This window comes from Misgurnus anguillicaudatus, chromosome 24, assembly GCF_027580225.2.
Source record: "Misgurnus anguillicaudatus chromosome 24, ASM2758022v2, whole genome shotgun sequence".
Classification (NCBI taxonomy): Eukaryota; Metazoa; Chordata; class Actinopteri; order Cypriniformes; family Cobitidae; genus Misgurnus; species Misgurnus anguillicaudatus.
In genome coordinates this window covers 9,458,962-9,486,863 of record NC_073360.2, presented here as the reverse complement: position 1 = coordinate 9,486,863, position 27,902 = coordinate 9,458,962, and the positions used below count along the sequence as shown (strand labels likewise).

Sequence of the window (27,902 nt, the reverse complement as noted above, 5' to 3'; positions counted from 1 at the left end):
GATAGAAAAAGTAATGGGGGGCACATGCGGCCAGTACAGCTTTATGTCAATGCCCCAATGCTGTAGGGATAGCTGCCCACTTCTCCAAGTGTCTGTGTGTGTGTTCATGTGCAGAGGTCACTTTTCAAGCATGTGTTCCATACTTGGCAAACTTATCACTTTCACTTTAAAAAGATAAAGATAAACACATGTTCTGTGACATTATGCCCCTATGACTTCATATATGACAAAATAGGAACCTCCTATATATACACTGATTTACACTACTGTAAGAAAATCAAAAATGAAACATTTCACAAAAGAATTTCACAACATAACTACATTTAGAATGTTTAATTTATTCTGATCTGACTAGAATTTGTATGAATTTTACGTGTTGGCTAATTTGTGTGAATCATGCAAAAACATACAATTGTTAGAAAAAAAAACAATAACCACTAACCTCGCCCCTAAACCTAATTTCACAGGTGCAAAATCGTATAGAAAATATAGGAATTTTGGTCATACAAATTTATAGGAATTAGCCATAAAATACGTCTGATTATGGGCATTAGGTTGTGTTGGCTAATTGCATGAATAAAATGACATCTGTAATAAACATCAAACCATTTTACAGAAATTGTAATTTTTTTAAACATATGTAATAACCTGGTTATAACAAGACATTAAGCATATAAGAAAATTTAAATAACATGATTTGACTAATCCAGTAGTCCAGCCCAGTACTATTTGCTTAAAACCATTTTAACATGGGAATATCCAGGTTATGAGACAAAAAATAATTTCCTAGCTTAGCCGACACACTGACAGAAAGGTGATGATTAATAACCAGTGGGTGTTCAAGACCTTTTGACAGACAGTCATACCACCCCAGACAATGACTCACATACTGTTGTGACTGTTTATAAGCACGAGTAGCCTCTTTCTTTCTAATTTCTGCGAATAACAAGCAACCCAACCTCCATCAAAAAGTTTATAAAAGAAAAAATTAATACAAATAACATTAACCGTGGTAACAATATTTAAAATATATAAAGTCCTATCTTTATTTACAATAAAGCATTTCAAATTTAAAATACATCATTTATTAATTTTCAATTAGCCATGTTTTATTGTGAAAATTACAAACAATTTACAGTATACAATTCATTATCAACCGTATGCTTAATGCATGCATAAATAAAATAGTAAATGCCACAACATTAAATAATCATACAAACACATCTGAGCAAATTTATACATTCCATCTTCTTTAGTCTTATGCTAGAAGGCTTTATAGGCATTATAAACTTTATCAGCTTTCCTTATTAATATTAATTTGTGATTAATGACTGATAGATAGGCAAATTAATTCCACCCTGCTCATATAAGCTAGGTTCAGTGTTGTCCTTATAGTTGTCGTTTTATGCGACAGTGTTTTTTTTTTGCACTATAGCACATGTACAGTAAAATACCGATCACGTTCCCTGAGTTATCAATGTATACATCATTGTATACATATCTATACTTTTTGAAAAAGTATTACAGTCATTTTGAACTTTCTCTTTTGATATGCTCCATTCCTCATACTTTACTAGTTTTCGGCTTTCGATTTATTATGAAGTTTATCTCAAACTCTCTGGCCTTTCTGTCACACGTAAATAAGGATGTCTCAGTGATACTTGGTCCAAAACTCCTTTACTCTCCTTTACTCCGATGGAATATTTACTCTGGAATTTGAGTATCGGCATCATCTGGAATGCTGGGTCGCTTTAAGAAAGCCTTAGTGACCCGATCTCTAAATGCACGGCAAATGATGAAATACAACAGGGGATCGAAGCACAGGTGCAAAATGGCGAGAAGCAGGGTAGACTCCTTGGCCAAGAACAGACTCTTTTTCAAGTCACAATCTGTGATTAACTCAGTGACTTGCGTAAAGGTGTACGGCATCCGCACCGCATGGTATGGCACAAAGCATATAACGTAAGCCAGAGTCACCAGTGCGATATTTCTAAAGGCATGCCGGGCACTCGCTTGGTCCTCTGGGTCAGTTTCACGTCGACCCCAGAGCTGCTTCAAGACCAGACCGTTAGACAAAAGCACAGCTGCAGAGGCATTGAAGAAGATAGCCATGCCCAGAAAGACAGACAGTGCGTGCCAGTGCTTCCCCATTTCAGTTTTCAAGTCAGAACAGGTTACCCCTTGTTTAACTGTAATGTTATTCATAGGTATGGCCATGTTGGGCACATTTATGAAGAGGATGAGGAACCAGACCACTGCTGACATCAGCACAGCAAAGCTCACCTCCTGCAATCGGAGAAGTTTTGAGCTCTGGGTTATTTGTAGATACCGTTGAACACTGATAAATGAAAGAAAGATGATCGAAGCGTACAAGTTGATGTAGATGAGTGGCCCGCTCACCTGGCAGTGAAAGACCATCAAACTCTGAGACACGTTGCCCAGATCGTTTGCGATTTTAACTGGAAGAGCCATCATGAGGAGAAAGTCTGACAGCAGAAGGTTGATCAGGTAAACGTTGATGCACTTTTTTGCACTTTTGCTGGTGATGAAGGCCCATAGTGCCACTAGGCTGGTGGTAATGCCAATAAGGAAGATGATGATATAAAATGTGGCGAAGGGTACCATTTTGTCATTGATCACACAGGTGCTGTGATTTGCACTTTCCATTTTTGCACAATTTGTATATGAGCAATGTACTCAACTCTTAAAAATGGAGTCAAGTAAAGCGAAATGCAGTTTATCCTTTCTTCACTGTGACTATCACTGAGCTCATGCCAGACTGCTAAACATCATTTCGGTTGAGACGACAGACTTCTGGTTTACACCAATCCAGAAAAAATATACAGGGAGGATGTGGTAAATTCTCTGCTCATTTGCACGTAGATGTCTTTCTGTTTAAGTCCCAAAAATCAGCATATATATGTAGAAAATCTTTTGAAGAAATCCTGTAGAGAGGCAAAAAACATGCTATCATTTGGTTTATTAGTATAAATTATGTTGTTTTAATTTTTCTTATCATTTCTAAACATTCAATATATGTCGTGTTTTAAACTTTTAAAAGTACAAATCAAATCATAGTACCAGTGGCGGCTGGTGACTTCTCTTCTAAGGTGCGCAAATTCAAAATATGTGTTCAGAGTGTCATGTGTGTTGCTTGTCATTCCAAAATATGTGTTATTTGCATCATGTGAACCATGTGCATCAAGCGTCTTTTCAAAATAAGTGCCTGCTGCACCCCTGCTGAAAAAAAACAGCATACCAGCAAGACCAGCTGGTTACCACCAGCTAAACCAGCATCAAACCAGCAGAGACCAGCATAATTCCCATGCTGGTCCATGCTGGTGTGATGCTGGTTTTTTCAGCAGGGACATGCCTCAAAACCGTTTATGATAAAAGAGACGCTCATGTTCATAAAATACTCACAAGACACTCACTTAACAATAAACTCTCATTACACAAGATTAAGTGATTATCTGGCAAATGCGAGCATCACTCTCTGCTTAAAAAAAAACAGCAACAAACCAGCATGGACCAGCATGGGAATTATGTTGGTCTATGCTGGTTTAGCTGGTGGTCACCAGCATACCAGCACCAAAACACAACATATGCTGGTATGACCAGCATGGGATGCTGGTGCTAATGCTGGTTTAGCTGGTGCTAATGCTGGTTTGGTGCTGCTTTAGCTGGTGCTAATGCTGGTGCTGGTTTGATGCTGGTTTAGCTGGTGTTCATAGCAAACCAGCACCAAAACACAACATATGCTGGTATGCTGGTTCAGCAGGGCTTTTACAGTGAGGAAAATAAGTATTTGAACACCCTGTTATTTTGCAAGTTCTCCCACTTAGAAATCATGGAGGGGTCTGAAATTGTCATCGTAGGTGCATGTCTACTGTGAGAGACATAATCTAAAAAAATCCAGAAATCACAATATATGACTTTTTAATAAGCAGATGCACCTGTTTGAGGTTGTTAGCTGCATAAAGACACCTGTCCACCCCATACAATCAGTAAGAATCCAACTACTAACATGGCCAAGACCAAAGAGCTGTCCAAAGACACTAGAGACAAAATTGTACACCTCCGCAAGGCTGGAAAGGACTACAGGGAAGGTTCACATGACGCGTCAAACACATTTTGAAATGATGAACCACCCACATGATGGGCTAAATACCTGTTGTGACAAGCTTCGCATCATGCGCCCTTGAAAAAGAAATCACAGGCAGCCACTGACAGTAACTTCCTGTTGGACAGGAAGTTGTCCAAATTCTTTATATTACCAAAAATTTGTCTATATGGCTAATGATCCGAATCTTCCAATCTTTTAGCCTTAATCACAATATCATCAGCATAATGAAAATGTAAATATTTGAGGTAAAATTCGGTAAGACTTTACAATAAGGTTGTATTTGTTAACATTACTAAATGCATTTAGCTAACATGAAGTAACAATAAACAATACAGGTTTTCATTAATCTTTGCTAATGCCAAAACAGTACATTAGTTAGTTCATGATGCATTAACTTATGTTAACAGATACAACAGATTTGATTTTAAAAACGTATTAGTAAATGCTAAAATTAACATGAACTAAGAGTAATAAATGCTGTAGTACAGTGGTTCTCAAACTTTTTCCGTGTGCGGCCCCCCTTGTGTACGGTGCATTCCTTCGCGGTCCCCCCAAAGAAAATTTATGACAAAAACTGTTCTAAAATTTTACATTTTAATTAAACAAAACATATTTAGTTATACAAAGTAGTGCTGTTGGGTGTTTTTTTAGATTTAATTACACAGAATTCATGATAAATTAATGTATTTTATAAAATGTCATAAAACTGGGCCCCAGTTTGAGAACCACTGCTGTAGTTTTACGTTGTTAAAGTTAATGTTAACTAATGTTAATACATACAACCATATTGTAAAGTGTTACCGATTGATCCATACTGACACTTGTATGCTCACATTAGCACAGTTTTAGGGATGTGAGCATGGTTAAGTGGTCAGGAAATTCCTCAAAAAAAAAAGGAAACTCATATAATTGTACATTTATATACAAAACACGCCTGTTGACTTTAAGTTAACTTTTTCTAGCTTTACTGCAAACTGTTAACAAACAGCATAAGCATTTTGTCGTTACCATCACTTCCTGATTACTAAAACAATAACAGAAAATTATTACAAGTAAATATGTATTTAAAAAATTACATTTATGATGGATTCTTAGTGTAACATCTCAGATATAAATAAAGGCACACAGTGTTTCTAATTACCTTCAGACAGACAGAACGTGACATCTCACAGACATCATATATGAAGATTGTGGAGCGTTAGGTGAAGTTGTAGCATTGTCTGTTTGAAAAATCCAACAACTAGAGCTACTCAGAAATGTCTGAGTTCTTAAACCTCTTCACGGACTTCATTACATTACACATCCTGTTTCCGCTTTTCTTTGGGTTTGGCCATAATTACATCAACCAGTGGAGAAGAGGCATGTACCACTATTCATAACGTATACAGCAATGACGCAGAGGAAATGTGAAACTTTTAAAATTCACTGCAACTAGACAACCACAAACCACACATCTTTTTCTATAGTTTGCATGCACTCTCTGGGCTATCATTTCCTGATCTAAGAGACAGCGGGTTGGTTTCAGTTCACTGTGCTAAAGTATCGTTCTTTTAGTGGCAATCATCATCTATATCACAAAACAAATCTGTGATAAACAAAGCAAAGCCTGACTTGTCATGCATCCTCTGAATGTTTGTGTTCTGGAAGGCATTCTGTAACCCAATAACAAAACATATTCTTTTAGTGAATTGCATTTAGAAATCCTAAATTACATCTTCACACAGACCTGTTTGCACGCATGGTGGAAATGTGGTTTGAAGCTACATTACGAGCCACATATGTGAGCCTGTTTGTGATATCCAGATTAAAGTCTTATAATATAATGATGAAATGAGGAGCTTCAAAATGTTATTTCACATTGATTTCATTGACATGTATTTCTCGAATCAATGCACTTGCACTCATGAAATTCATCCTTTTATTCCCACTAACGTAAAAGGTTTGAGAAAGGTTTGAGCTGAATCCGTTGAAGTCAGTGAATTTTGTGTGACTTTTATTTTAACAACCGTTCCCTTCTGTGCACATTTAGCACAGTAACAAGAAGTGAAACTTATGGTAATGTGTTAATATGACATCTACCTACTATTAATAAAAGTGTTCTTATAATTTACTCTTATGTAAAAAAATTGTCTCCTGCCTTTTAGTTAGGATGCTGTCAGAAAATAAAGATAAAGGAAATGGCCCCAAGCTGAAACTGGGGCTGTACCCTTTAAAAATCTAACCTTTAAGAACCTAATACAGTGTATGTACCTTACTCTTAGAAAGGATGAGTTAATTTTTTACACATCTTTTAGTGTTAAGTCATCTTTTAGTTTTGTCATTTTGTGTTGATTTTGTGTTAAACTAAAACACAAGTTGTGTTAAAAGTAACACAAAATGTGATGTTTCAATAATAACACAGAGATGGGTGGATTCTGGGGCAACGCATTTAGTGTGTTGTCCCAGAATCAACACTAATGTGTTGTTTATAACACACCCGTTCTAAGAGTGCATTAGAAACACATTTTTTTCAGTATATACATTGAAGGTAATAATAAGACCTCTTTGGTACCAAAATCATCCTTTTATCGGTGCCGTGTACACCTGCATTTATTTAATAGGTTCATTACCGTAATTATTATAATACCGTAAAAAGAAACTATGTAACATACAAAATACAAACAAAGTTTTTACAAAGTTTTTAATTTGCAAAAAAAAATAATAATTCAGTAACTAGACAACCTTTCCCATATATTCACTATCTACAAATGAAAAACAATTAACCAATAATAGTAACAATACACAACATCTATATATAAATAAAGATCCTACACTGTAAAAAAATCCGTAGAAATTAAAATGGAATTGCAGCTGGGTTGCCGGTAAACCACCGCAGATCCAAACGCATGCCATTCACCGGCAACAGTTTGTTCAAAGTTAAACAAACGTTAAACATCAACAAGTCTTTATCTTTACAGAACAAAACTATACAATAACAGACTCACGCAAAGCACTCTGGGAACCAGAAATCATCATCAACCTTTTTCTGTTTTTTTGCTGCAGATTTTGTTTCTCAGAATGTTTTGCTTGATGCTGTTTTTCTAGTTCTATTCTGTAAAGACAAAGACCTGTAAATGTTAAATGTTTATTCAACTTTGAACAAAATTTTGCCAGCAAATAACACAAATCCAAATCTACGGCAATTCACCGGCAACCCAGCTGCAAATTTCTACAGAATTTTTTTACAGTGTAGACTTAAAGACAACTTCATCAGGTAATTATTATTCAATATATTTGATATTCTGTATTTCTACAGTCAAATTTGTTGTCTACATATTCAGGTATGGCCACTACAGGTATACACAAATACAAATCAGTAATATTTTGGAATAATCTTTTTGGATATTAATGAATATTAAAAGGCCAGATCAGCTTGAACTGCTGCAGTTGTGGTCTTTTATTGCTACAGAACTAGCAAGGCTTTAAGATATGTGGATTTGGCACTGCCAACATTTTTAACTCAAACAAAGACAGCGATGAGCAATACTGCCCTACATAGATGAAGTGCAGTAACTACGCATTTGGTCAAAATTGAGTTAAGGGTTAAAATGGGCTGTGTGAGATCTGCTGTGTCTTGTGACAAAGTCTTGTAACATTTTTGACTGGCTTGAGTAAACAAAACTTTAAGGGAATTTTTCTCAGTTTCAGTGTTTGCGTAGTTACTGCACTTAGCCTTTGTAGGGAAGATTATGGACACATTTCAAAATAGAAACAAATTGCACTGTACAATAATCACACATATAATACACTTTACCATTTGTCATGCCTTTCGTCTTAGTTGTACAATCCTTAATGTTTATACAATGTCTCTTGTCGTCTGATACCTTTGAACATACCTACAGTACCTCATTATGCAACTTGGATTTCGTATAATGCAATTTCTGTACTACTGTGGCCAGTTGCATACTGTAAACTTCATAGACTAAAAAGTTAGTTAAAAGTTAGTAATCTATAGTAATCCGTCCACTGGTTATTTCCTAACATTGAGCTGGACACTGCTTTTTTACCAAAATAACCTTGCACTATTATGAAAAAGTCTTTATTGTATTTGCACACTTTTTACTTATTTAAACACTATTGCATTTTGCTATAAATAGATGACAAAGTTGATTGTAATCTACATGAAAGTTGCAGGAAGCATGAAAGCTGATTGACAGATAGGCCTATCAAAGGACCAATCTGTTTGCATGCATATTGCATAACACGTAAGCTTGAGGCACTTGAAGTTATTATACAAGAACTCAATATGTAATGAATCTTAAAAAAACATGGTTTGCATGCAGTAAACAGGCAGAAAATGATGCATTTTTTCCATCATATTATAACAATATTGCACTACACCTCGAAATGGAAGAGCTGTACATTCAGAACTGTTAAAATATCTCAAAACACGAAAAAGTTTGAGGTAAATGATCAGGCGAGCAGATTTTTAATGCAGGTACCTGATATGAGCTCACCCTTAGATTTAACATGCATAAAAAAAAATCCTATCTTAATAATAATAATTGCTTGATTATACTTTAAATTTATGAGACATTATCTATTAAGACAAAATGTTAGCTTAAATGACACTTTCACGTTTTAGCGTGGACACCTTTGTCTCAATGTAGCTCAACACGTTGCTCAATCTCCTTTGCTGCCCTTGATTTTCATTGGATAGAGAAGAGTCTGTCTTTTTTCTGATTCTTAGCTGGGCTCTGAAGGACTTGCAGAAGATAAAGTAAATGAGCGGATCCAAGCAAGCATTTAGCACTGAAAGCAACACAGTCAGCTCCTTTAAGATGTAAAACGCTTGGGCTATCCGGCCTTTCGTATCAGGTTTGAAGAATGCATAGGGCAGCCTTACCAGATGATAGGGCACAAAGCACACGCAGAAAACCACCACGAGAACCAGCATGTTACGCTTAGACTTCTCGAATTTATGGCTGCTGGATGTGGCCTGTGTGGACAACTGAACTTGTCTGATCTTTTTTAAAGTACCCCAGTACAGAAGTATCAGAGAAACCAGCACACTAACAAAGAGCAACATGGACACCGTGTGGGTGATTTTGTAGATCACCTTGACCTGGGGACTGTGTATAGAATCACAACCAATTTTAGTAACATTTGTATCGTAACTCCAAGAGGTCTTGATAAATGTGAACAAGTAGACTGAAGCCAATGATACTAAGGACAGCCAAGCTGCTATGGAAATGTGGCGCGCAGTACGAACCATCTGCAGAGCATGAGTCTCCAATGGCCGGGCAATTTTCAGGTACCTAAGGTGAAAAAACAAATATACAGAAATAAATATCACTAAATATTACTATTATTAAGTAATAAAAGTTGTGTTTTATGATTCACTTCAAATGTTGACTAGTATATATACACTCTACTAAAATGTATGTGTAAAACACGTTTACCAGTACACAATAAAATATAATGCATAATTATTGTAATTTAATAAAGATTTATATTTAAACAAATTAGTTTTAAAATGTAAACGAGGGACAGAGAGAAGGAATTAATTCGAAAACCGAAGAGATTTAGGCGTAGAAATGGAATGAGGAGATTACGAATATACTGGGGAGCACAACCATGTAAAGCTTTAAACACATATAGCAAAATCTTAAAATCATTACAAAACCTAACTGGGAGCCAGTGTAGAGAGGCAAGTACTGGGGTAATGTGCTCACGTTTTCTGGTGCCTGTCAGTAATCTTGCTGCCACATTTTGTATCAGTCGTAATCAGTCGAGAGATGATTTAGGCAAACCAAGATATAGAGAGTTGCAGTAATCAAGTTTTGAAGTTATAAAAGCATAAATTATAGTTTGAAGGTCCTGCATGGAAAGCATCTTCTTGATTTTAGCAATTTATCTTAATTGAATGACGCTGCTTTTCACAACAGTACTAATCTGGTTATCAAAGGACAACATAGGATCAAGACAACACCCAGGTTTCTAACATGATCACGTACGTTTGCAGACAGGAGGCCCAGCTGCTTTGTACCAAAAACTATTATTTCCATTTTGTCATTGTTTAACTGTAAAAAATCCATCCAGCACTTAATGTCCTGAAGACATGCAAACAGAGTGGTTATATTTTTTAACAGGAAAATAAAGTTGAGTATCGTCAGCATAGAAATCATGTTTCTGAAAGATATAACCGAGTGGAAGCATATACAATGAGAAAAGTAGAGGACCCAAGATAGAGCCCTGAGGAACACCTTAGGAAATTTGAGCTGGAGATAAAAAAACAATTCCCAAAATTCACAGAAAATGATCTGTTCTTAATGTAGGAGGCAAAGTTCAGCACAGATCCCTGAAAACCAGCTACTTGATAAAGTCTTTGCAGAAGGATATCATGATCTATTGTGTCAAATGCTGCACTTAAATCAAGCATGATTAGCAAGAAACAGAGTCAAGGGACAGTAAAATATCATTGGTATCCTTCAACAAGACAGATTCCGTACTATAAATTTCTCTAAACCCAGACTGAAATGTGTCAAAGATATTAAAAGTATTTAAGTAAAAGGAGACTGGGGTGTAGAAGGTTAACTGAAAAGATAAACACAAAAACTCTTTAAAATATTTATTAACAACAGCGGTAAATTTGATATGCTTGATCGTGGTTTCTGTTAAAAGTTATTTAAGACTTTTAATGGCAGATGTCGAGAGGGCATTATTGTTGCACAAAGTAGCCTACATTAAAATGATGCGCGAACCTCTCCACTGGTGGGTTTCCTTTGATTTCGGACAAAACTGGGATGTGTGCATTCAGGTATGCAATATGAATTTCTCTCTGCTCTTGCCCAGAGAGTGTGCACACACTTTAAATCTCTTCAATTAGTTCCATGCAATTGTTTTATCTTTCCCGAAGTGTATGTGTATGCGCTCAGACTGCATCCTGTGCATTCGCAAATCCATCAGCTCTCGCGCTCTCTCTAGTAAAAAGGTGGCGCTTTGGTCCGCCTCCATTGATCACGCACGTGTCTCAACAAACAGTCTCTGAAACTTGCGCTGGGTGCAGGGAGTGCTCATGGGAGTTGTAGTTTCCCAGTGTCATTGCACATTGTTTATAATTTCGCATAACTTTTAAGAAAACTACAATAAAAAATATATTCAACCAGCCAAAATATATTTCAGCCAAAATCTACCCGCATTTGGCGGGTGTTAAGGTCAAGCCCTGCCAGCCTTTGTGGGTAATAGTTTTCTTTAAGCTGACTTTCAATTTACTTACAAGAAAGACATTTAGTAATTCTCCAAAATTGCTTGGATTAATACTGACATGTAAAATTAGCTTTGTCACATTAGATTAAGCTAATGTCCATTACATACAGGTACAGATGCAGAAATATAGGCTATAATATGTAATTGCATGTTTGTATAATTGTAGTTTGTGTTGCTGTCAAAATACAATTAAAAATTATTACAATAGTATTTTAATAAAGTTTTATTCTCACACATACTATAGTAGTCTGTGATTTTGCTGTTGTTTTTTAACTAAAGGGGGCACCACCGTAAAAGTCCGCTTTGGGCACCCATTTGGCCAGCAGCGGCCCTGAGTGTGTGGTTCTGCTTAGACTACTTCTGTTTTGATTATGTAGACCTTTATGTAGAGTCTTTTACGAACAGTCAAGTCACTTACTCAGAGGTTAGTAAAATTAATATCTTGTACATTCAAATCAGAGCATATTTCATGTCTGGAATGGATGCATTCTTGAGTCTTTAAAATTGAGACTAAAACTAGACAAAAATAGTCATGGATAATTCTGACTAAAAAAGACTAAAATGCCCGGACTTTTAGTCGACTAAAACTTGACTAGACTAAAAAGAGTATGAACGTGACTAAAACTAATAAAAACTAAAATGACAGCTTGACACAAAGACTAGACTAAAACTAACATTAAAACAGGCTGCCAAAAACACCACTACAAGCAGACTTGGCTCCGGGGTCTGTAACACTACCCCCCCAAAACTTTTTTTAACACTCACAAGCAAAGCAAGGCCTCTTGTGACTATGGCAACACATCAAAATGAGAGTTTTGCGACCACAAAAGAATGTGTGAGGTATGTGACAGACAGAGAAACTTTAGTCATGCATGTATTCACTTATAAATGGAAATGTCTTAATCAAATATTTCTTATCTCATCATGGATTATGTTCTTGGTGTTTATGTTATATCAGTATATTAACCCAAACTACTTTAAATGAATGTTTAGTATTTCATATGCAAAACTTTAACTTTCCCACCTCTGGTGAGTCTGACATCTCTTTAGGGTGTGACATCTTCAGTGTGTTCTTATCTGAGTTCTTATGTGGAGTGAAGAAATGGAGAATTGGTGAAGATTCCAGAGATGCAAGATTACAGAAGTTAACTTGAGCATCTAATCTAGCATGGGAGAGGTGGACAAGAGGCCAAACAACTGATATTTGGTCAGCAGCACGAGATTGACAACGACTGACAGAACAAAATTTGCGATGATGGCCGCGATGAGCATAGCGTCGGCAAAGAGCAATCCCCAGTTCTTTCTGGTAACGGCAGCGATGTGTTCAGCCATATCAGTTCAGCAAGTGAGTAGAGAAAAGCCATTGTACATGAAAACATGTGAGAAATAAAGTCGCCGTGCACACTGAAAAAAAAACAGAACAATACCAACCAGTGTGGTATGTCTTTAATACATGACCATATAAGAAAACTCGTTAGCATGAGAACCACACCAAAACACCCTATTGGGTAGAGACAAAGCAGACTGGATAAGAAAGCCCAAGACATTTAAAAAACCCAACACAGGGTAAACAGGTAACAGACCAGAGAGAAAGTGGAAACGTACCCACGGGAAGGCTTGTTGCGATAGTCAGTGTTACCGGTGATACACAGTGTTTAACCCGCCTACCGGTCATAGCACCTGACCACCGGCACGTCCTCACGCTCGTGTTTAAGTTGTAACCTAAAGTAATAAAGCACTTAATTCAGTTAGTGATTAACGTGCCTTCGTAATTTAGCGTAAGCGTAACGAGCACCACAGTGAAGCAGCAGGTGTCCAATTTCATTTATCACGTGAGGAGTGTGAGGCGAGCTAACTGGCAAAGGATGGCGGAAGATCTGGTTTCACAGCAGAATGCAAAAGCACCTATTTGGAAATATTTTGGATTTAAACCAAATGCCAACAGGGAACCTGAAAACGTTAATGAGGCAACCTGTAAACTTTGTCTGATGAAAGTGGCAGCATCCGGAGGTAACACTTTGAATTTACATGCACATCTTCAAGCACATCACAATAATGAAGCGGCTAAGATGGGTCTGGCGGCAAAAAAATCGACCGCAAAAGCCTGACACACAAACATAGTTATTTAGACGTGGTGCATTTCCGAGATTTAAAAAATATAAAAGGGACAGGTGGAACACGTGCACTGACGCAGTGATGAAATACATCTGCAAAGAAATGGTGTCTTTTAATACTGTTGAAAAGCAATCTTTCAGATACCTCAAAACTACACTCGACAGCCAATATGAACTGCCACTAACACAGCTGTTCCACGTGACTACAACCGTTTTTATAAAATTAATGATAAAAAATAAATTTGTGATGTGCCATCAGTTGTGGTCTTGACCGGTCTTGAAATAAAATTCAGAGTCCTCTTTGTCTGAGACCGAGACGAGACCAGGTAAAAAAGCGGTTGATTCCAAGATGAGACCAAGACCTTTAAAAAGTGGTCTTGAGACCGTCTCGAGAACTACAAAATTACTACAATCGAAATGCCTACTGCAACAAGGGCTGCTTACACTAAGCGAGAGAGAGAGAGCGAGAGACGAATCCATATGCAGAAGATTTATTAGTAAAATCACAAAGGGCAGGCAAACACATCAGGGCAATCCAAAAACGTAATCCAATAAACAGGACCTTGAGGCAGAGGCAGGGTCAGTCCAAATGGTAGAGGCGAACCCGGACCGTGGAGCACAGACGGTCCTGGGTCATGGAGTACAGACCGGCATGAGTCGTGAGGTCCTGACGGATCTGGGTCGTGGGGCAATGATGGACCAGGGTTGTGAGATGGCAGTGGACCATGATCATGAGGCAGACATGGAAATAGTGGACATGGATCATGCTGTAGCAGTAGACCATTATCATGAGGCAGACGTGGACATGGTGGACCTGGTAAAACAGGCATGACTTGAGCTGGCTATTATGTGAATGTCATTGTAGGACTGTGGTGCTCCTCATCCACAGCTTCCACAGTAAAGAGAGCCACTCATCAAAAAAAGTAAAGTCTATGTACAAAGTCCAATGCGAGGCATTACGTGGCATACAATGACTTATGATCTCTTTCAGTCCATTATGAAAAAGGTCCTTAAGCGTTACATCATTATAGTTTACCTGGTAGCTAAAGTTGAGAAAATCTTGAACGTAATCCTCAATCGGGTGTTTCCCTGGCGTAATTCAAACAGTGAAAATGCTAGATTCATGTGGAATGTGAAGCATGACATGACATGATATCAAAATAAAATACCTTAACAATAAACCGAACAGGACACCAGACAAAACCCTTACACCTATAAACGATTTTTTTTTTGCCAGAGGATCACACTGCAGCTAACTTGGCTGACACTTTGCAGGAGGCCCTAAGAGATTGGGGATAAGACGAGAATAAACTATCTTGTATCACAATGGACACTGGAGCTAATGTAAAATCAGCTGTTCGTAATGGCACTGGTTAAGCTGCTTTGGGCACAACCTAAACCGAGCTGTGTCCAACACAATTGACAAGACAGAGAAAGCCTGCACAGATCGTGCTCTAGCTGTGTGTCGTGCAATAAACGGCATGTTCTCCCACAGCTGGAGAAGGGAACTGCAAAATGGCGAAGCTGAGCTCGGCCTTCCGGAACACTCGCTGGTGACGGTAAGTTTATTGTAGCCTCAAATAGTTTGTGACAAAGCATTTGTCAATAAAAAAACATTAAAACAACAATAATAAATAAGTATAATAAACCATATTTTTAATGATTAATATTTTTATGTGTTTTAATAGTTATTTGTAATGTCGCATTTTTAAACTACTGGTTATAATACGGCAACAGGGCCGGAGTGGGGCCACTTTTCAGCCCGGGAGTTTCAGGCCCAAGACCGGCCCACTTTTTCCATAGTGTTATTCCAAATTAGCCCTTTTTTCAAATTGGATAAATAAAGCAACAGTTCAGCTCTTACTATAGTTTTTATTAATATCATGGTTCAACAAATAAGGTAAAAGTTAAATAATATTTCACTTAAGATAAGAAGTTAACAAAAATATTCCTCTACACTCTGGGTTATTTTTGACCCATAATGGGTAAATATTGGACAGAACAAATGCTGGGTTAAAAATAACCCAATGTTGGGTTGTTGTTATGCAACCATGGATTATAATAACCCAACAGTTGGGTTAAAACCAACTGCTAAAACCCAGCATTGGGTCAATTTTAACCCAGCAGCGTGTTCTGTCCAATATTTACCCATTATGGTTCAAAAATAACCCAGCCCAGTCTATTCCAAAAGGAAAGGTTGATAAATGATTAGCATTGCTAATGCTATGACGCCTATGATTAATCAGGTGCAAATAGAAATATAAAACCCAGTCCTAATTTAAAAAGAAAACAATTTGACAAAAATATTGAATCCAATATTGGGTAAATATATAGCATAAAAAGTGATTTATAAGCTTTTTTTAGGCTGCTCATTTTTGACTGAGAACACAAAAGGTGTTATATGGTTCTGAACACAACCTGAGGGTTAAATAACTTTAATTTATATTGTTTACTCATTGCCTCCTCGTTTTTAGCGGCGAACTGCCCTATCTGCTGCTCAGAAACTGCTTGCATAATATTTGCAAAGTCTATGAATCGCATGTATACACTAAAGGCTGATATTTTAACAAAAAAAATGTTGGCTTGTAAATAGTTTGAAAACGGTATTAGCCGAATAATTACGTTGCTAATGCTAACCATTACTAGGCTTATTTCTCTTTAAGTTACCTGTTGTCACTTTTGTTTGTCCTCTTGAAAATAAATCTGTAAGTTTGGCACATTTGGCAGCATCCTGCTTTTTTCTTCAACCTGTTTTTTTACGCCCTCCTCCTCTGAGACGCGTTTTGTTACGGTAGCGCCGGCCCAGCCTACCGGAGAAAAGTTTTGGAAAAGACGTGCTATGGACCGAACCAACTCTATGGGAGGGGAGGGGAAAACTCCTTCACATGGTACAACCCATGCAGAGGCTGCGGGCTGCAGTGTCAAGGCGAAACGTGTGAAGTGTCATTTAAGAGACAGACTCACAAACGTGACAAATGTAAAAAAAAAAAAAAAACTCGACCGGCCCAAAAGTGAAGCGGCCCACCGGGAATCCTCCCGGTTCTCCCGATTACCCACTCCGGGCCTGTACGGCAATAACAAATGTTATATTTTCTTTGAATATCCAGGTTCATTTCCGTATACAGTATGCCTCAAATATCTAAATGGCCAATAAAAAGTTGTGAAATCATGTCATCTGATTTTCACTTATATCCATTTGGTGTCAAAGCTGTCAATCACACCGCCTATCTCCTGCCCTGTGGAAGCATCTCGCCGGTCTCGTGAAGTTTCATCGAAGCTCAGCACTGGATAGCCGAATAAACATAGCCTGGTGAGACAATGACTTTCCTTCATCGAGGTAAACGTTTCCCCCCTGATGCCAGACAATATCTGTCAATATAAAACGCGACTTGGCCATTCTAATTAATGATCGGAAGAACGCGTATCGACCACCGTTACTGTAAAATATGCAAGTATGTCAATTTAAACTAAATTTTGGTTAAATGTGGATTATATCATTACACTGGCAAGTATATGGTTACATGTAAAGATGCCGTACTAAGTATGACAACGCTACATTCAACTGCTCTTTTTCACTACCGTTTTGGACATAAGTGAGTTTAATCGGACAGCGACGATATGCAACAACTAGTGTGATCACATTTTCTTCCCTGTTGCAATTTAAAATGAAGGTTTTTCGTTTATTGTTTCTCTTTTTTTGCACGGTGTATGTTAATAGGCCTATCTCTTTTTGTAAAAAAAAACAGCTTAATGTGAGTTAAATTTTTATATGAGTTTTTTGCACTTAAGTGTCCAGTGATTATTCGGGTACCTTATTCAACTAAGTTTTTGATATTCGTTCCTTTCATATTTGATGGTTGTGCGATGTGTGCAGTGATTTTTCTTGAAAAAGGCAGGTACTTTATTTAAAGAATAGTGATTTTTTTAAATATACTGTAATTTCTTGTTTGATACTTGCATGATGTGTGCAGGGGTACATTTTGTTAATAAATGCACTTTAAGATTGTTTCATAAGTGTTTTTGTTTAGTTTTTGCATAGAATGTTACGTTTTTTTTTGTGCAGCACGACCGCATTTTCGGCTGCCCGAAATCCCCGACAACACTTTGATTAACCAATGGAAAATCCATCACCACAAAATCCTTATCCACGGGTTGATATGCCGCAAACTGGGGGAGATGAGGGGATCAAGGCTCGCTCGCGATAGGTCAATGAGGGACAGAAAAAGATTACGAAGGAATGCCAAAAAGTTTAGCTTAGTCATTGAACAGCTTAGTCGTTAAATAGAGCATCTAGGAGTATATAATCCACAGGAACCATAGGTAAAAAGACACAAAGTACATTGCAGAGAATAATGAGGGGTCAAAACTGCCACAAACACGCTAACCAGCGTGTGTCTGCCATACTCAGACATCTTCCAAAGCGCTGTGAAAAAATCCACAAAAGGTTGAAAAATATATAAATAAATAAAATACTGAGGATGCAAAGTTCACACTGTCCAGAGTTTAATCCAACAAGGGAAGCAAAACAAAATACTTAGACAAGGAAAAACACCGGAGAGCAGCAGTAGACAACCACGGCAGCGTTTACTCAACCAGAAGAAGAGCAAGTAGTGTGATGTGATATTGGGGTGATATCCAGGACAGGGATTAGATAGGGTGACCATACGTGCCATTCTTCCCGGACGCATCCTGGCCAGGATTTCAGGTGCGTCTTCCGGAAGTCGTATTTGTCCACCGCATACATCATAGAGGATTATTATTATTATTACAGAAAAGCAACTGTTAGATTTTAAGGTAAGAATGAAACTACAATTGTATGTCTTATGTTTTTAACTAAATGGTGTAGGCATATGCGGTCAACAAATACGACTTCCGGAAGACGCACCGAAATCCTGGCAAGGACTAAAATAAATGTAAGAGCTGTCCAAACTAAAAACAACCTGCATTGACATATCTTAAAATACATCAGTGCCGTTTGTTTTGCCTCGCACACAAGTAATGTTTTTAGTAAGGCATGTTTGTTAAAAATGGTTATATTTACTAATTAAACTAAGGCCTAGTCCTGTTTTAAGGTAATCCCTATAATCTTAATCTAATCCTATATATGTATATGTATATATATATATATATATATATATATATATATATATATATATATATATATATATATTAGGGCCGGGACTTTGACGCGTTAATTAAGATTAATTAATTACACAAAAAATAACGCGTTAAACATTTTAACGCATTTTAATCGCACTTATTAACGGAGTCATTCGTAAATGCTACAGACCCTGTTTTAGTTCGAGAACTCCGGGGTTGTGCTGCAGTGTAAATAAAAGTAGACGGAACCTAAATGAACAGCTGATTTTAACGTGACAACGCATCAATTTCAAAGTAAAAATGGTTTGCAACGGAGGTTTTGCCCAATAAACATCTACCAACAAACTACAGATTATTTTAACATGTATCGTAATGTCTGTTATATGTTAATGTTTGAGTATTGTTGTGTTTAAATATTGTTGTAATGTTGTTTTGTTTCAATTTAATTAGCTTATTACGAGTTTAATTTAAGTTTTGTTTGCTACTTTAAAACGAATTTCGTTTCAAATAATTTGTCTCGTAATTATAAACAATGTTTTGTTGTTAGGTTTTGTGAATATAAATTAAAAAGAACATTAAAAGCAACACCGTGCATCTCATTGATGCATATGCCTCCGAATGCCAAAACATGCAGTGAGTAAATCACTTACTTTTCAAAAAATCAGCCTGGCAGTGCCCAGAAATTAAATTTACACGCGCATTTAGAGCATAATGTAGCAGCACGTTTGATTTGCGGTGTTCTTAAGACTTTTAAAAATCAACTTCATATTAATTTTAATAGGCTACTTTGACGGAGGACAAGCACAGAGAACAGCGACGGCAGGTAAAGTAAAAAAGTTAAATGGTGTTTTTCTGACGAATAGAGTCAGTTTGTAAGAACATTTTTAAATGGACTATAAGATCATCAATATGAACTCTGAACAATGAACTATTATAAACATAACAGTAAGAAAATCTGAAGAGGAACTCGCAACATTAAAGCATTTATGTAGGCTAAAGCTATATATCACCTCTTATTTTTTAATTTAGTTAAGTTTCAATGGTAAGACTAAAGGCGCGTACATTATGCAGAGCTTTTCACATCCGAATCCCACTTAAGAAAACTATAATGTGGAAGTTAAAAATGTGCATAACATATTTTTATATATTTTAATATAGGCTATATAGTATATGTTTTGTTGTTTTTATACGTGAGGTTGGGGATCCACGCAAATAGGTACCGGAACACAGACAGTCAAAACCCGAGAATCCCGAACCCTGCAATTATTAAAAAAATGACTACTTTAAGAAATGCGGGCCAGGAAGCGGGTCGGGTATAATATATATTTTTTTTCTTTACGAGTTGCGGGCGGGTTAGATGAAAACCTCGGTCGGGTTCTGGTTGTTTTGACCCGCGCATCACTGGTAAGCGTCGGTAAGAGCATGGTTGTGTGTAAGCTATGCAACAAGGAATTCGCATATCACCGCAGCACATCGAGCCTCAAGTATCATCTCAATGCAAAACATACAGCAGCTAGCGTGGACATTAGCCCGACTCCGAGTACAACGACTTGGTTGAACAAAAATAAACAATATTTTGTTGCTTAAGCTTATGTATTCAGTCATTATTCATGGTACACTCTTAGAACGAATGTGTTAAAAACAACACATTAGTGTTGATTCTGGGACAACACACTAACTGCGTTATCCTGGAATCTCTGTGTTATTATTAAAACAACACATTTTGTGTTACTTTTAACACAACATGTGTTATACTTGAACACAAAATCAACACAAAATGACACATAATGTGTTAAAATTACACATAATGTGTTAAAAGCTTACCGCACAATGATGTGTAAACAATTAACATATCCATCCTTTCTAAGAGTGTATACTAAGAGTGTAAAAAAATTACTTCTTAATGTTCTCAGGTCAAATATTTATATGTGATTAAAATGCGATTAATTTAGATTAATTAATTACAAAGCCTCTAATTAATTAGATTAATTTTTTTAATCGAGTCCCGGCCCTAATATATATATATATATATATATATATATATATATATATAGTATATATGCTTTCATGTACAGCAAACCCAAAGGAAGACAAATAGGTCATGCATGTTATGGTTAAGGTTACCTGTTTGCAGCAATAAAGTCCATGAAGAGAATGCTTGCATACATGTTTAAATATAAGGCCGTTGCTCCAAAGCTGCAGTAAATGTTGCGCATGGTTACTGAATAGTTGGTATAGTTAGCAATGCGCAAAGGTAAACAAAGGCAAAGGAAAAAGTCAGCTGCAGCTAGGTTCTTCAGGTAGACCGTGACACTGGAATGAACGCGTTGATTGGTGCAAAAATAAACCCTCATTGTGATGCAATTCAGCAGCAGACTGATAAAAAAAACCAGCGAGTATGCAAATATGAAAACGGGGTGAGATGGAACATCAGAATCATTTGTTGTTGTGTTAGTCATGCTCTGCGTTATCGTGTCATCTACTGTGGTGGTTAAGTTGGTAAGAGACTCTGATGTTCTCAGAATTTGTGTAACTGGTGACTCCATCTGCACATCAGCAAGAGACATAAAATGAGAATTAAAAGCAGATTTTACTAAATGTGAAGGTGAAATCGTTTCTTAGTGTTTTACTGTTTTCCACATAAAATCATCTTCCATAATGTAAAGAAGCTTTTGTGAAAATATAAACTTGATATATTTAATACTGACTGAGTAAGGTTATGTTAAAGGTGACCAAGAATGGATTGAAATAATACGCTACGTTGTTCTTTGATATCTAAATATAAGGTATGTGGCCTTTTTAAGTGGAAAAAATGGGGTCCAGGGTCACGTCACCAGCTCAGGACTTGATCGCAAGATGTTTAAATGACTATTAATTAAAAGTTGACAAACACGTTCTTATGGATGTCATTATTCGGTCCCGTGATGAAGACAGAAATATTATGACAGTGCCTGACTGTAAGGATTTTATACGCTGCTGTTGCGTTATAGGGAATGTGGAGGTGTCGTCACGCCGTGTTGCATTATGGGTACTCTGTCATATTTGCAGGATCGCGCCCTATCCCGCTGTATTTGAATTCATATGTTGGAGGCTGTGTTTGGATTTTCTGTCGAGATTTTAATAAACGTAAAGAACAGCCATAGCTAGGGCTGTCACAATTATGAAATTTGGCTGACGGTTAATTGCCTAATAAATTGTGACGATTATGCCGATTAATTGCCTGTTTTAGGGCTTTGCCGTTATAATGATTAATTGACTATTTTATTGCTTTGACATTTAATTCTCATACTGTACGTTTGGTTTGTTCATGAAATAATTTTTACACATTGTTGTGATTACTAAATATATCTTTTGCAAGGTTTACCTAGCAGTGAATATTAATATACATAACACATTTTTAAAAGTAATTATTTAATGATAATAGTTCATACTGCTTATCAACGTTTCGCAGCATTTCTTTAAATACAGTTGTTTTCCACTGTATTGAATGGTTTTGCAATGTTTCGCATTACAGTACACTGTCAGTTATGCCGAGTTCAGACTGTATGATTTTCAAACTAGTCGGGTCACCTGTGGTTTCACACTGCGTGATTATCTGGGGAAGGGTTCAGTCGCTGCTGTTTCAGACTGCATGATGGATTGGTGACAGGGGTTTTCATACTGCATGACTTTACCGTAAGAAGAATCGCCGATAACTTTTTCCCGGTCCGCAAACTACCAACACACGTGAGAAGTAAAAGGAAACAACGCAAGGACACGAGTGCAAGACAGGAGTTCTCACGTGAGACTGGGATTATTATTAAAAATGGTCAACCGCAAGAAGTTTACCATACAAATTGCATGTGCGCTCATTTGCAGCAGAAAGAAGAAGAAATAAAAATTATGAAGGAGGAAATGTTTGGAGAGACTCCTCCCCGAACTTCCAGCTGTCCTGTATGTTGCTCCCTCATTGGATGTAGGTCATCGCCGATGTTATTGTCAGTCAAAACACATTTCAGACGGCATGATTTTGAATCGCCGACCGGTCCAGATATTTAGCATGCCAAATATCTCACGGGTGTCGGCGACTCGTCGGCGATCCTCTCAGAACGCGTCTTTTATAATTCACACTGTGTGATTGTCACTCGCGTGCACGAGCATCGATTTGCCTGTGATTTCGGGCATTTGTCAGCGATTTCTCAAAACCTGTCGGCGAGTCAAAATCAGGGCAAAAATCGTGCAGTCTGAACTCGGCATTAAGGAACGCCATCTAATACCATCTCGTTTATACAGGCGCTACAGCTCCCCCTTGTGTTTTTTTAGAGAGATGTGCAATCATTGCGGTGATTTGAGACGATTATTTAATCATTGTGACAGCCCTAGCCATAGCAGGTCCCACGATCGTTCAGGGAGGTAACTGAAGAACGGAATTCATTTTTTTAGCTTTCATTCTTGAAAAAAACATCATTCTTGGTTTGCCTGCCGCAATCAGAAAAACTTTTATTTTTCAAAACATCCCTGCATCAGCGAGAGTGTATTCGCTGCATTTTCAGTCATTCAGTGATTTGTGATTAATAAAAGCAGAACCACCTAAATTGTCTTGTTTTTATGCTAACACTGTCAAACTAACTTGTAAATGTTGATTCATTGCACAGAACAAAACAGAGAAAGAATCAGTTTTATAGAATCATTAAGATACATTAATACATTGTCAGTAAATGGCATATTTCTTTTAGCCAACCATCACAAAACTCAGAAAGAAGAAGTGCCATCTTACTATGAGCTTGAAGGGATTGATAGCTCTTAAACTCCTGCAAAGTGTATGCACTCAATCCAAAAACAAGGTAATTGATATGATATGTGAGCGAAGGTAGTGCGTCTGGATCCGTAATCCAGTCTTGGGCTGCTAAATAATATGGATCTATGGTGTTTGTCTCGGACAGTTTGTCCAAATAAAGTTTTTTGGCAGTAGCATTATAGTTTCTCCTGATAGTGTCCCTTTTCTTTTTCTTTCAATTTCTTCCATTCTTCTTCAATTTTACCTAGTTTTAGCTTAACACACGCACAACTAAATGGCATAGCTGTCGGCGGTGCCTCTAAACATGGCGCTCACGTCCCATAATGCAACACTGCGTGACTTCACATTTGAGTTGTTTCTGAATGAAGGCAAACTGCTGTCAGCGAGTTGTATTTACAGAGCTCAGGGAAAACTTCCCAATATCAAGTCTGAATTTGCGCTTAAGGTGAGTGACACAAACACGCGCGCACTTCAGTTAAATTAGTATTTAGTTTAATTATATGAAACACAGGCAGTAATGAATATTAACATCCGCGTAAATATGTCTTCATACAGTCTATGCCATTTAGTTTGGTAGCTGAGGTAAACTTTACTACAGACGCATCTTGCGTTCGATCTCGACAACACGGTAAATTACCGTTAATGTTGTTTGCTCACTAAGAAACTTTACATTTAAACCGAAGTCAACAGTAATAAAATCACTACTAAGCGAAGACTGCTTGATATTGTCCCAGGTTAAAAAAACTGTCCGCGGTGAAATGGCCAAAGTAAACGAACAGCTTTAGATTGAATTGCTGTTTTTGGTTGTGCCTGAAACATAACATTCATATCCATGTTCTGCCATTTACGTCCGTGCTTGTTTCTTCTCAATACCTGCAAAACTTCCGATGATTCTGCGGTTTACGTCCGGCTGGCCTAGAATATGGGCGGGTATATAGAAATGTTGGGGGCGTACATCTCGACAGTTACGGCACAGTTGGTGTTATGTTGATGAGATTGGCCTGTTTTGAATTCATGAGATTTACATAAGAATGAGGAAACATTACTGTTTGAGGCTCACGATATGTCATTACCTACAGAGCTATAATACTTCAGCTATAACGAGGTAAATACAGTTTTACATTCTTGGTCACCTTTAAATATTGAAATTAAACAGTGAAATCAAACTTTGATGCTCTTCATCTCTTAGATCATGAGACTTTTGCCTGGATCACAGACAGGGTTGCATATGTTAAATGAGTTTTATAAGGGTAAATAAATCACAAATTGTAAACAGTGGTCTATGTTCAGTATTCTGTAATCATTAACTAACCCTATCTTTGTAAAGTTAAATGTAAAATAACATATATATATACTTAATTGTCATGGTGCCATAACAGCATAGAGTAATATTGAATATCATTTTCACACACATACGATCAGTACATTATTAAATGCAGTTAAATGTAGTTTTTGCAATAATGATTTTAAATATCCTCAAAGCACACTTTTCCGTTAACTACTTAATAAGCCTTACATATCATATTTACATCTGTGGTGCAAGGACAACAAGAGATAAGACTATGGTCAGATTCTTTTCACGAAAAGCAAATATGTGACCCTGGAACACAAAACGAGATATAAGCGATCGAAATAGGACAACATTTGTCTGAGATACAACAATTTTAAAAATATGGAATCAGAGGATGCAAAAACAATCAAAATTTTGAGAAAATCATTTTTAAAGTTATAAATATTATGTATTTTTTTCATATATTTACATTAGTTAATGTACAACATATCTTCATGGAACATGATCTTTACTTAATATCTTGATTATTTTTGACATAAATATCAGATATCATTAATCAATATCAACAATCATTTTGACCCACATAATGTATTGTTGGATGTTGCTACAAATTGACAAGTGCGACTTACGACTGGTTTTGTGGTCCAGGGTCACATATGAGCGCTAAAATCCACAATAGTTTATTAGAGTGCAGGCGTTTCTTAATGTGTTCCTCAAAGTGTAATGTAAATGAACTTTGCCACAAAGTGTTCAGTAAAACTGTACAGTATCATATGTGTCTCCACATATAACACATTACACCAAACAACACATTCATCACTCAAAATTGACACTTAAAAGCAGTTTTGCATCACTTAAATATTGTATGATGAAAAGAGATGCAACTAGCTTATTACTGTAAATAAAAGACTTAGATACAGTAATTACAGTGCATACTAACTAACTAATATATATATATATATATATATATATATATATATATATATATATATATATATATATATATATATATATATAATTAATGTGTAATCATATTTAACTTACTTGAAACCCTCTTGTAGCCAAACAGTCCACTGAGCTGTAATGTACCGTAGCTGTTTGTACTTCTCTTCACCTCGACTTCCTTTTGCATGCTCAAACAATGAGGAAATTATGTATATGAGATACAGTGCTGGCACCAGCTGAGGGCTGATGAGGGGGCGTCTAAAATACCACGAGGGGCCGATCACATAAGTGCATATAATTCTCCCAGCTAGAAAATAAATATAGTTGTGGTACGTTCCTTAAGTTTTAACGCGTCATAAACAAACATCCCGGTAATACAACCAGAAAAACTGCAACTATAATGAGCAACATACAGAGCTCTGAACAATCTTACTAAATGTTCAACAACAAAAAAGCATACCTACATATTAGAACAACACTGCTTGTTTAGAGCTCAGACCCAGAGGTAGTGGTAGTTGCTGTAGTTTCTTTTGTAGCCTTCGTGTTTGCTTTCTGTGGTTTAAGAATTTTTACTAAATGTTATTAGGGTGGGGGAGCACACTTAGTCAATAAAAATTCGACCTTGCCTCGTCCTTAACTAAAATACAGCTATTTTAACTTTTAACACTAGACAATACACTTGGCAAATGTGATTTTAATGATAAGCACATTTTATCATTAAAGTCCCATTCAACATTAATGTTGATCTTAGGGGTGGGGGTTGTGGTGGTGCCGGTGAGGGGGCGCTAGCCCTGATGAGATTATTAATCAGAAAGAAATGCAAAGGCAGGCTGGTGGTTTGAGGGTTGATGAGTAAATGATAAGGGAATACATAAATATATTGAATAAGCACTTGCAGTGCATTTGTACTTTGCATGTTTATCAATTTATTTTTAGTCATTTGCAATTCAAAGCGTTTTGAATTTTCATTTCCTCATGTTAGACAGGACACAAAAAAATGTGAGTGTGATCTTCCTGTGGGTGTTACAATCTGTTGTTTATGATGTTCTAACGTTACAGTACGATATAAGCAACCAAATTCGAAATGTCTCTTGATTACTTAGCATCCTGTATAATCGTTGTCCAGATCTCTGGTCACAGATCACATGATGATGCATGTCATTTACTAAAATAGACTGGCTGTTGCTATGTGACTTTTGGGAGTCACCGTGTCAGTTTTAAAGGGGTGGTTTAATGCTATTTCATGCATTCTGACTTATTAACACAGTTTAGGAGTTGTAGTCATCATGCTAAACATAAGCAAAAGCCGTTTCTCAATGTCAAGGAAGGATCCGCGGAAGCCAGAATTTCGAGGATGCTACGTCATCAACGTCCGTGGAAGGACTGTTCCAATGTCCTTCGTTCGAGAAATATCCCATACACAGGAAAGGATGCATATGTGTATCCTTTGCGCGCTGAAATCAACCACAATCCTATGCGTGCAGCACCGAAAACACACCTTTCATTGACGCAATGACGTGTACTTAGCCTGTTCCATTTAACGTGTTCTCCGAGGAGCCTCGCCTAGCCTCTGAAGGAAGTGACTTGTAAGGACTAGTCCTGCCAAGGAAGTATCCTTGACATTGAGAATCGGCCATAATGTCAAAAAAGCAGTTGAGCTTGTGACAGAACAGGGACGTGCACAGGAATTTTTAGGGGCAGTTCTGACCTAAAAAAAAGGCACCCCCTTAAAAAAAATGTTTAAACTCACAGCCTATATGAAGGACTGAGAATAACAGGGTCTTTTTTAAAATCAGTAAACATGTTTGCCTAATGCCTACCAAAAAATAGTAGCCTAGGCTGCTTGTCTGCAAGCTATGATAGCTAGCTGCTATTTGTCTGATTATTTAGGCTTAAACGTGGTAAACTCAGCCTAGATTCATGAAGATTTTAACAGAGGTGGAAAGAGTAGCCAAAAACTGTACTTAAGTAAAAGTACAAGTAACTAAAGAAATAATTACTCAAGTAGAAGTAAAAAGTATGCAATGAAAATAATACTCAAGTAGCGAGTTACTCATAAAAAAATAAATCTAGATATACACGCGCACAAACACGCACACACACACGCGCGCACGCACACACACACACAGTATATACAGTGCCCTACATTAGTATCAGAACTGTAAAGACAAGATTTTTCTGTTTGCTGTGGACACCAGAAATTGGTAAGATAAATATCAGTATGTCAGAAGTTTAGAATCAATGGATTTTCTTCAATCTGTGCTACAGTGTTTCTGGAGGTTGCACGCATTTAACTGTGTC

General features: G+C 37.0%; 2 protein-coding genes across 3 annotated transcripts; both read right to left on the bottom strand.

Annotated features, from left to right (window-relative positions):
• Nucleotides 1–380: 380 nt before the first annotated feature.
• Nucleotides 381–5,500, bottom strand: gpr171 (G protein-coupled receptor 171). Of its 2 annotated transcripts, XM_055195914.2 has the most exons (3): nt 5,268–5,500; nt 2,401–2,945; nt 381–2,286 (listed from the first exon to the last, which is right to left on the bottom strand). In XM_055195914.2, exons 2-3 carry the CDS (start codon nt 2,665–2,667, stop codon nt 1,705–1,707), a joined length of 849 nt encoding a protein of 282 aa, XP_055051889.1. In that variant the 5' UTR covers nt 2,668–2,945; nt 5,268–5,500; the 3' UTR covers nt 381–1,704. The 2 variants fall into 2 exon arrangements, with proteins under 2 accessions (XP_055051889.1, XP_055051888.1); XM_055195913.2 differs by having other exon boundaries at nt 384–2,945.
• Nucleotides 5,501–7,228: 1,728 nt separating this feature from the next.
• On the bottom strand, nt 7,229–26,104 carry gpr206 (P2Y purinoceptor 14). Its single transcript, XM_055195912.2, has 3 exons — nt 25,701–26,104; nt 20,713–21,134; nt 7,229–9,423 (listed from the first exon to the last, which is right to left on the bottom strand). The coding sequence occupies exons 2-3, from the start codon at nt 21,132–21,134 to the stop codon at nt 8,727–8,729; spliced, it is 1,119 nt and encodes a 372-aa protein (XP_055051887.2). The 5' UTR covers nt 25,701–26,104; the 3' UTR covers nt 7,229–8,726.
• Between the last annotated feature and the right edge of the window lie 1,798 nt (nt 26,105–27,902).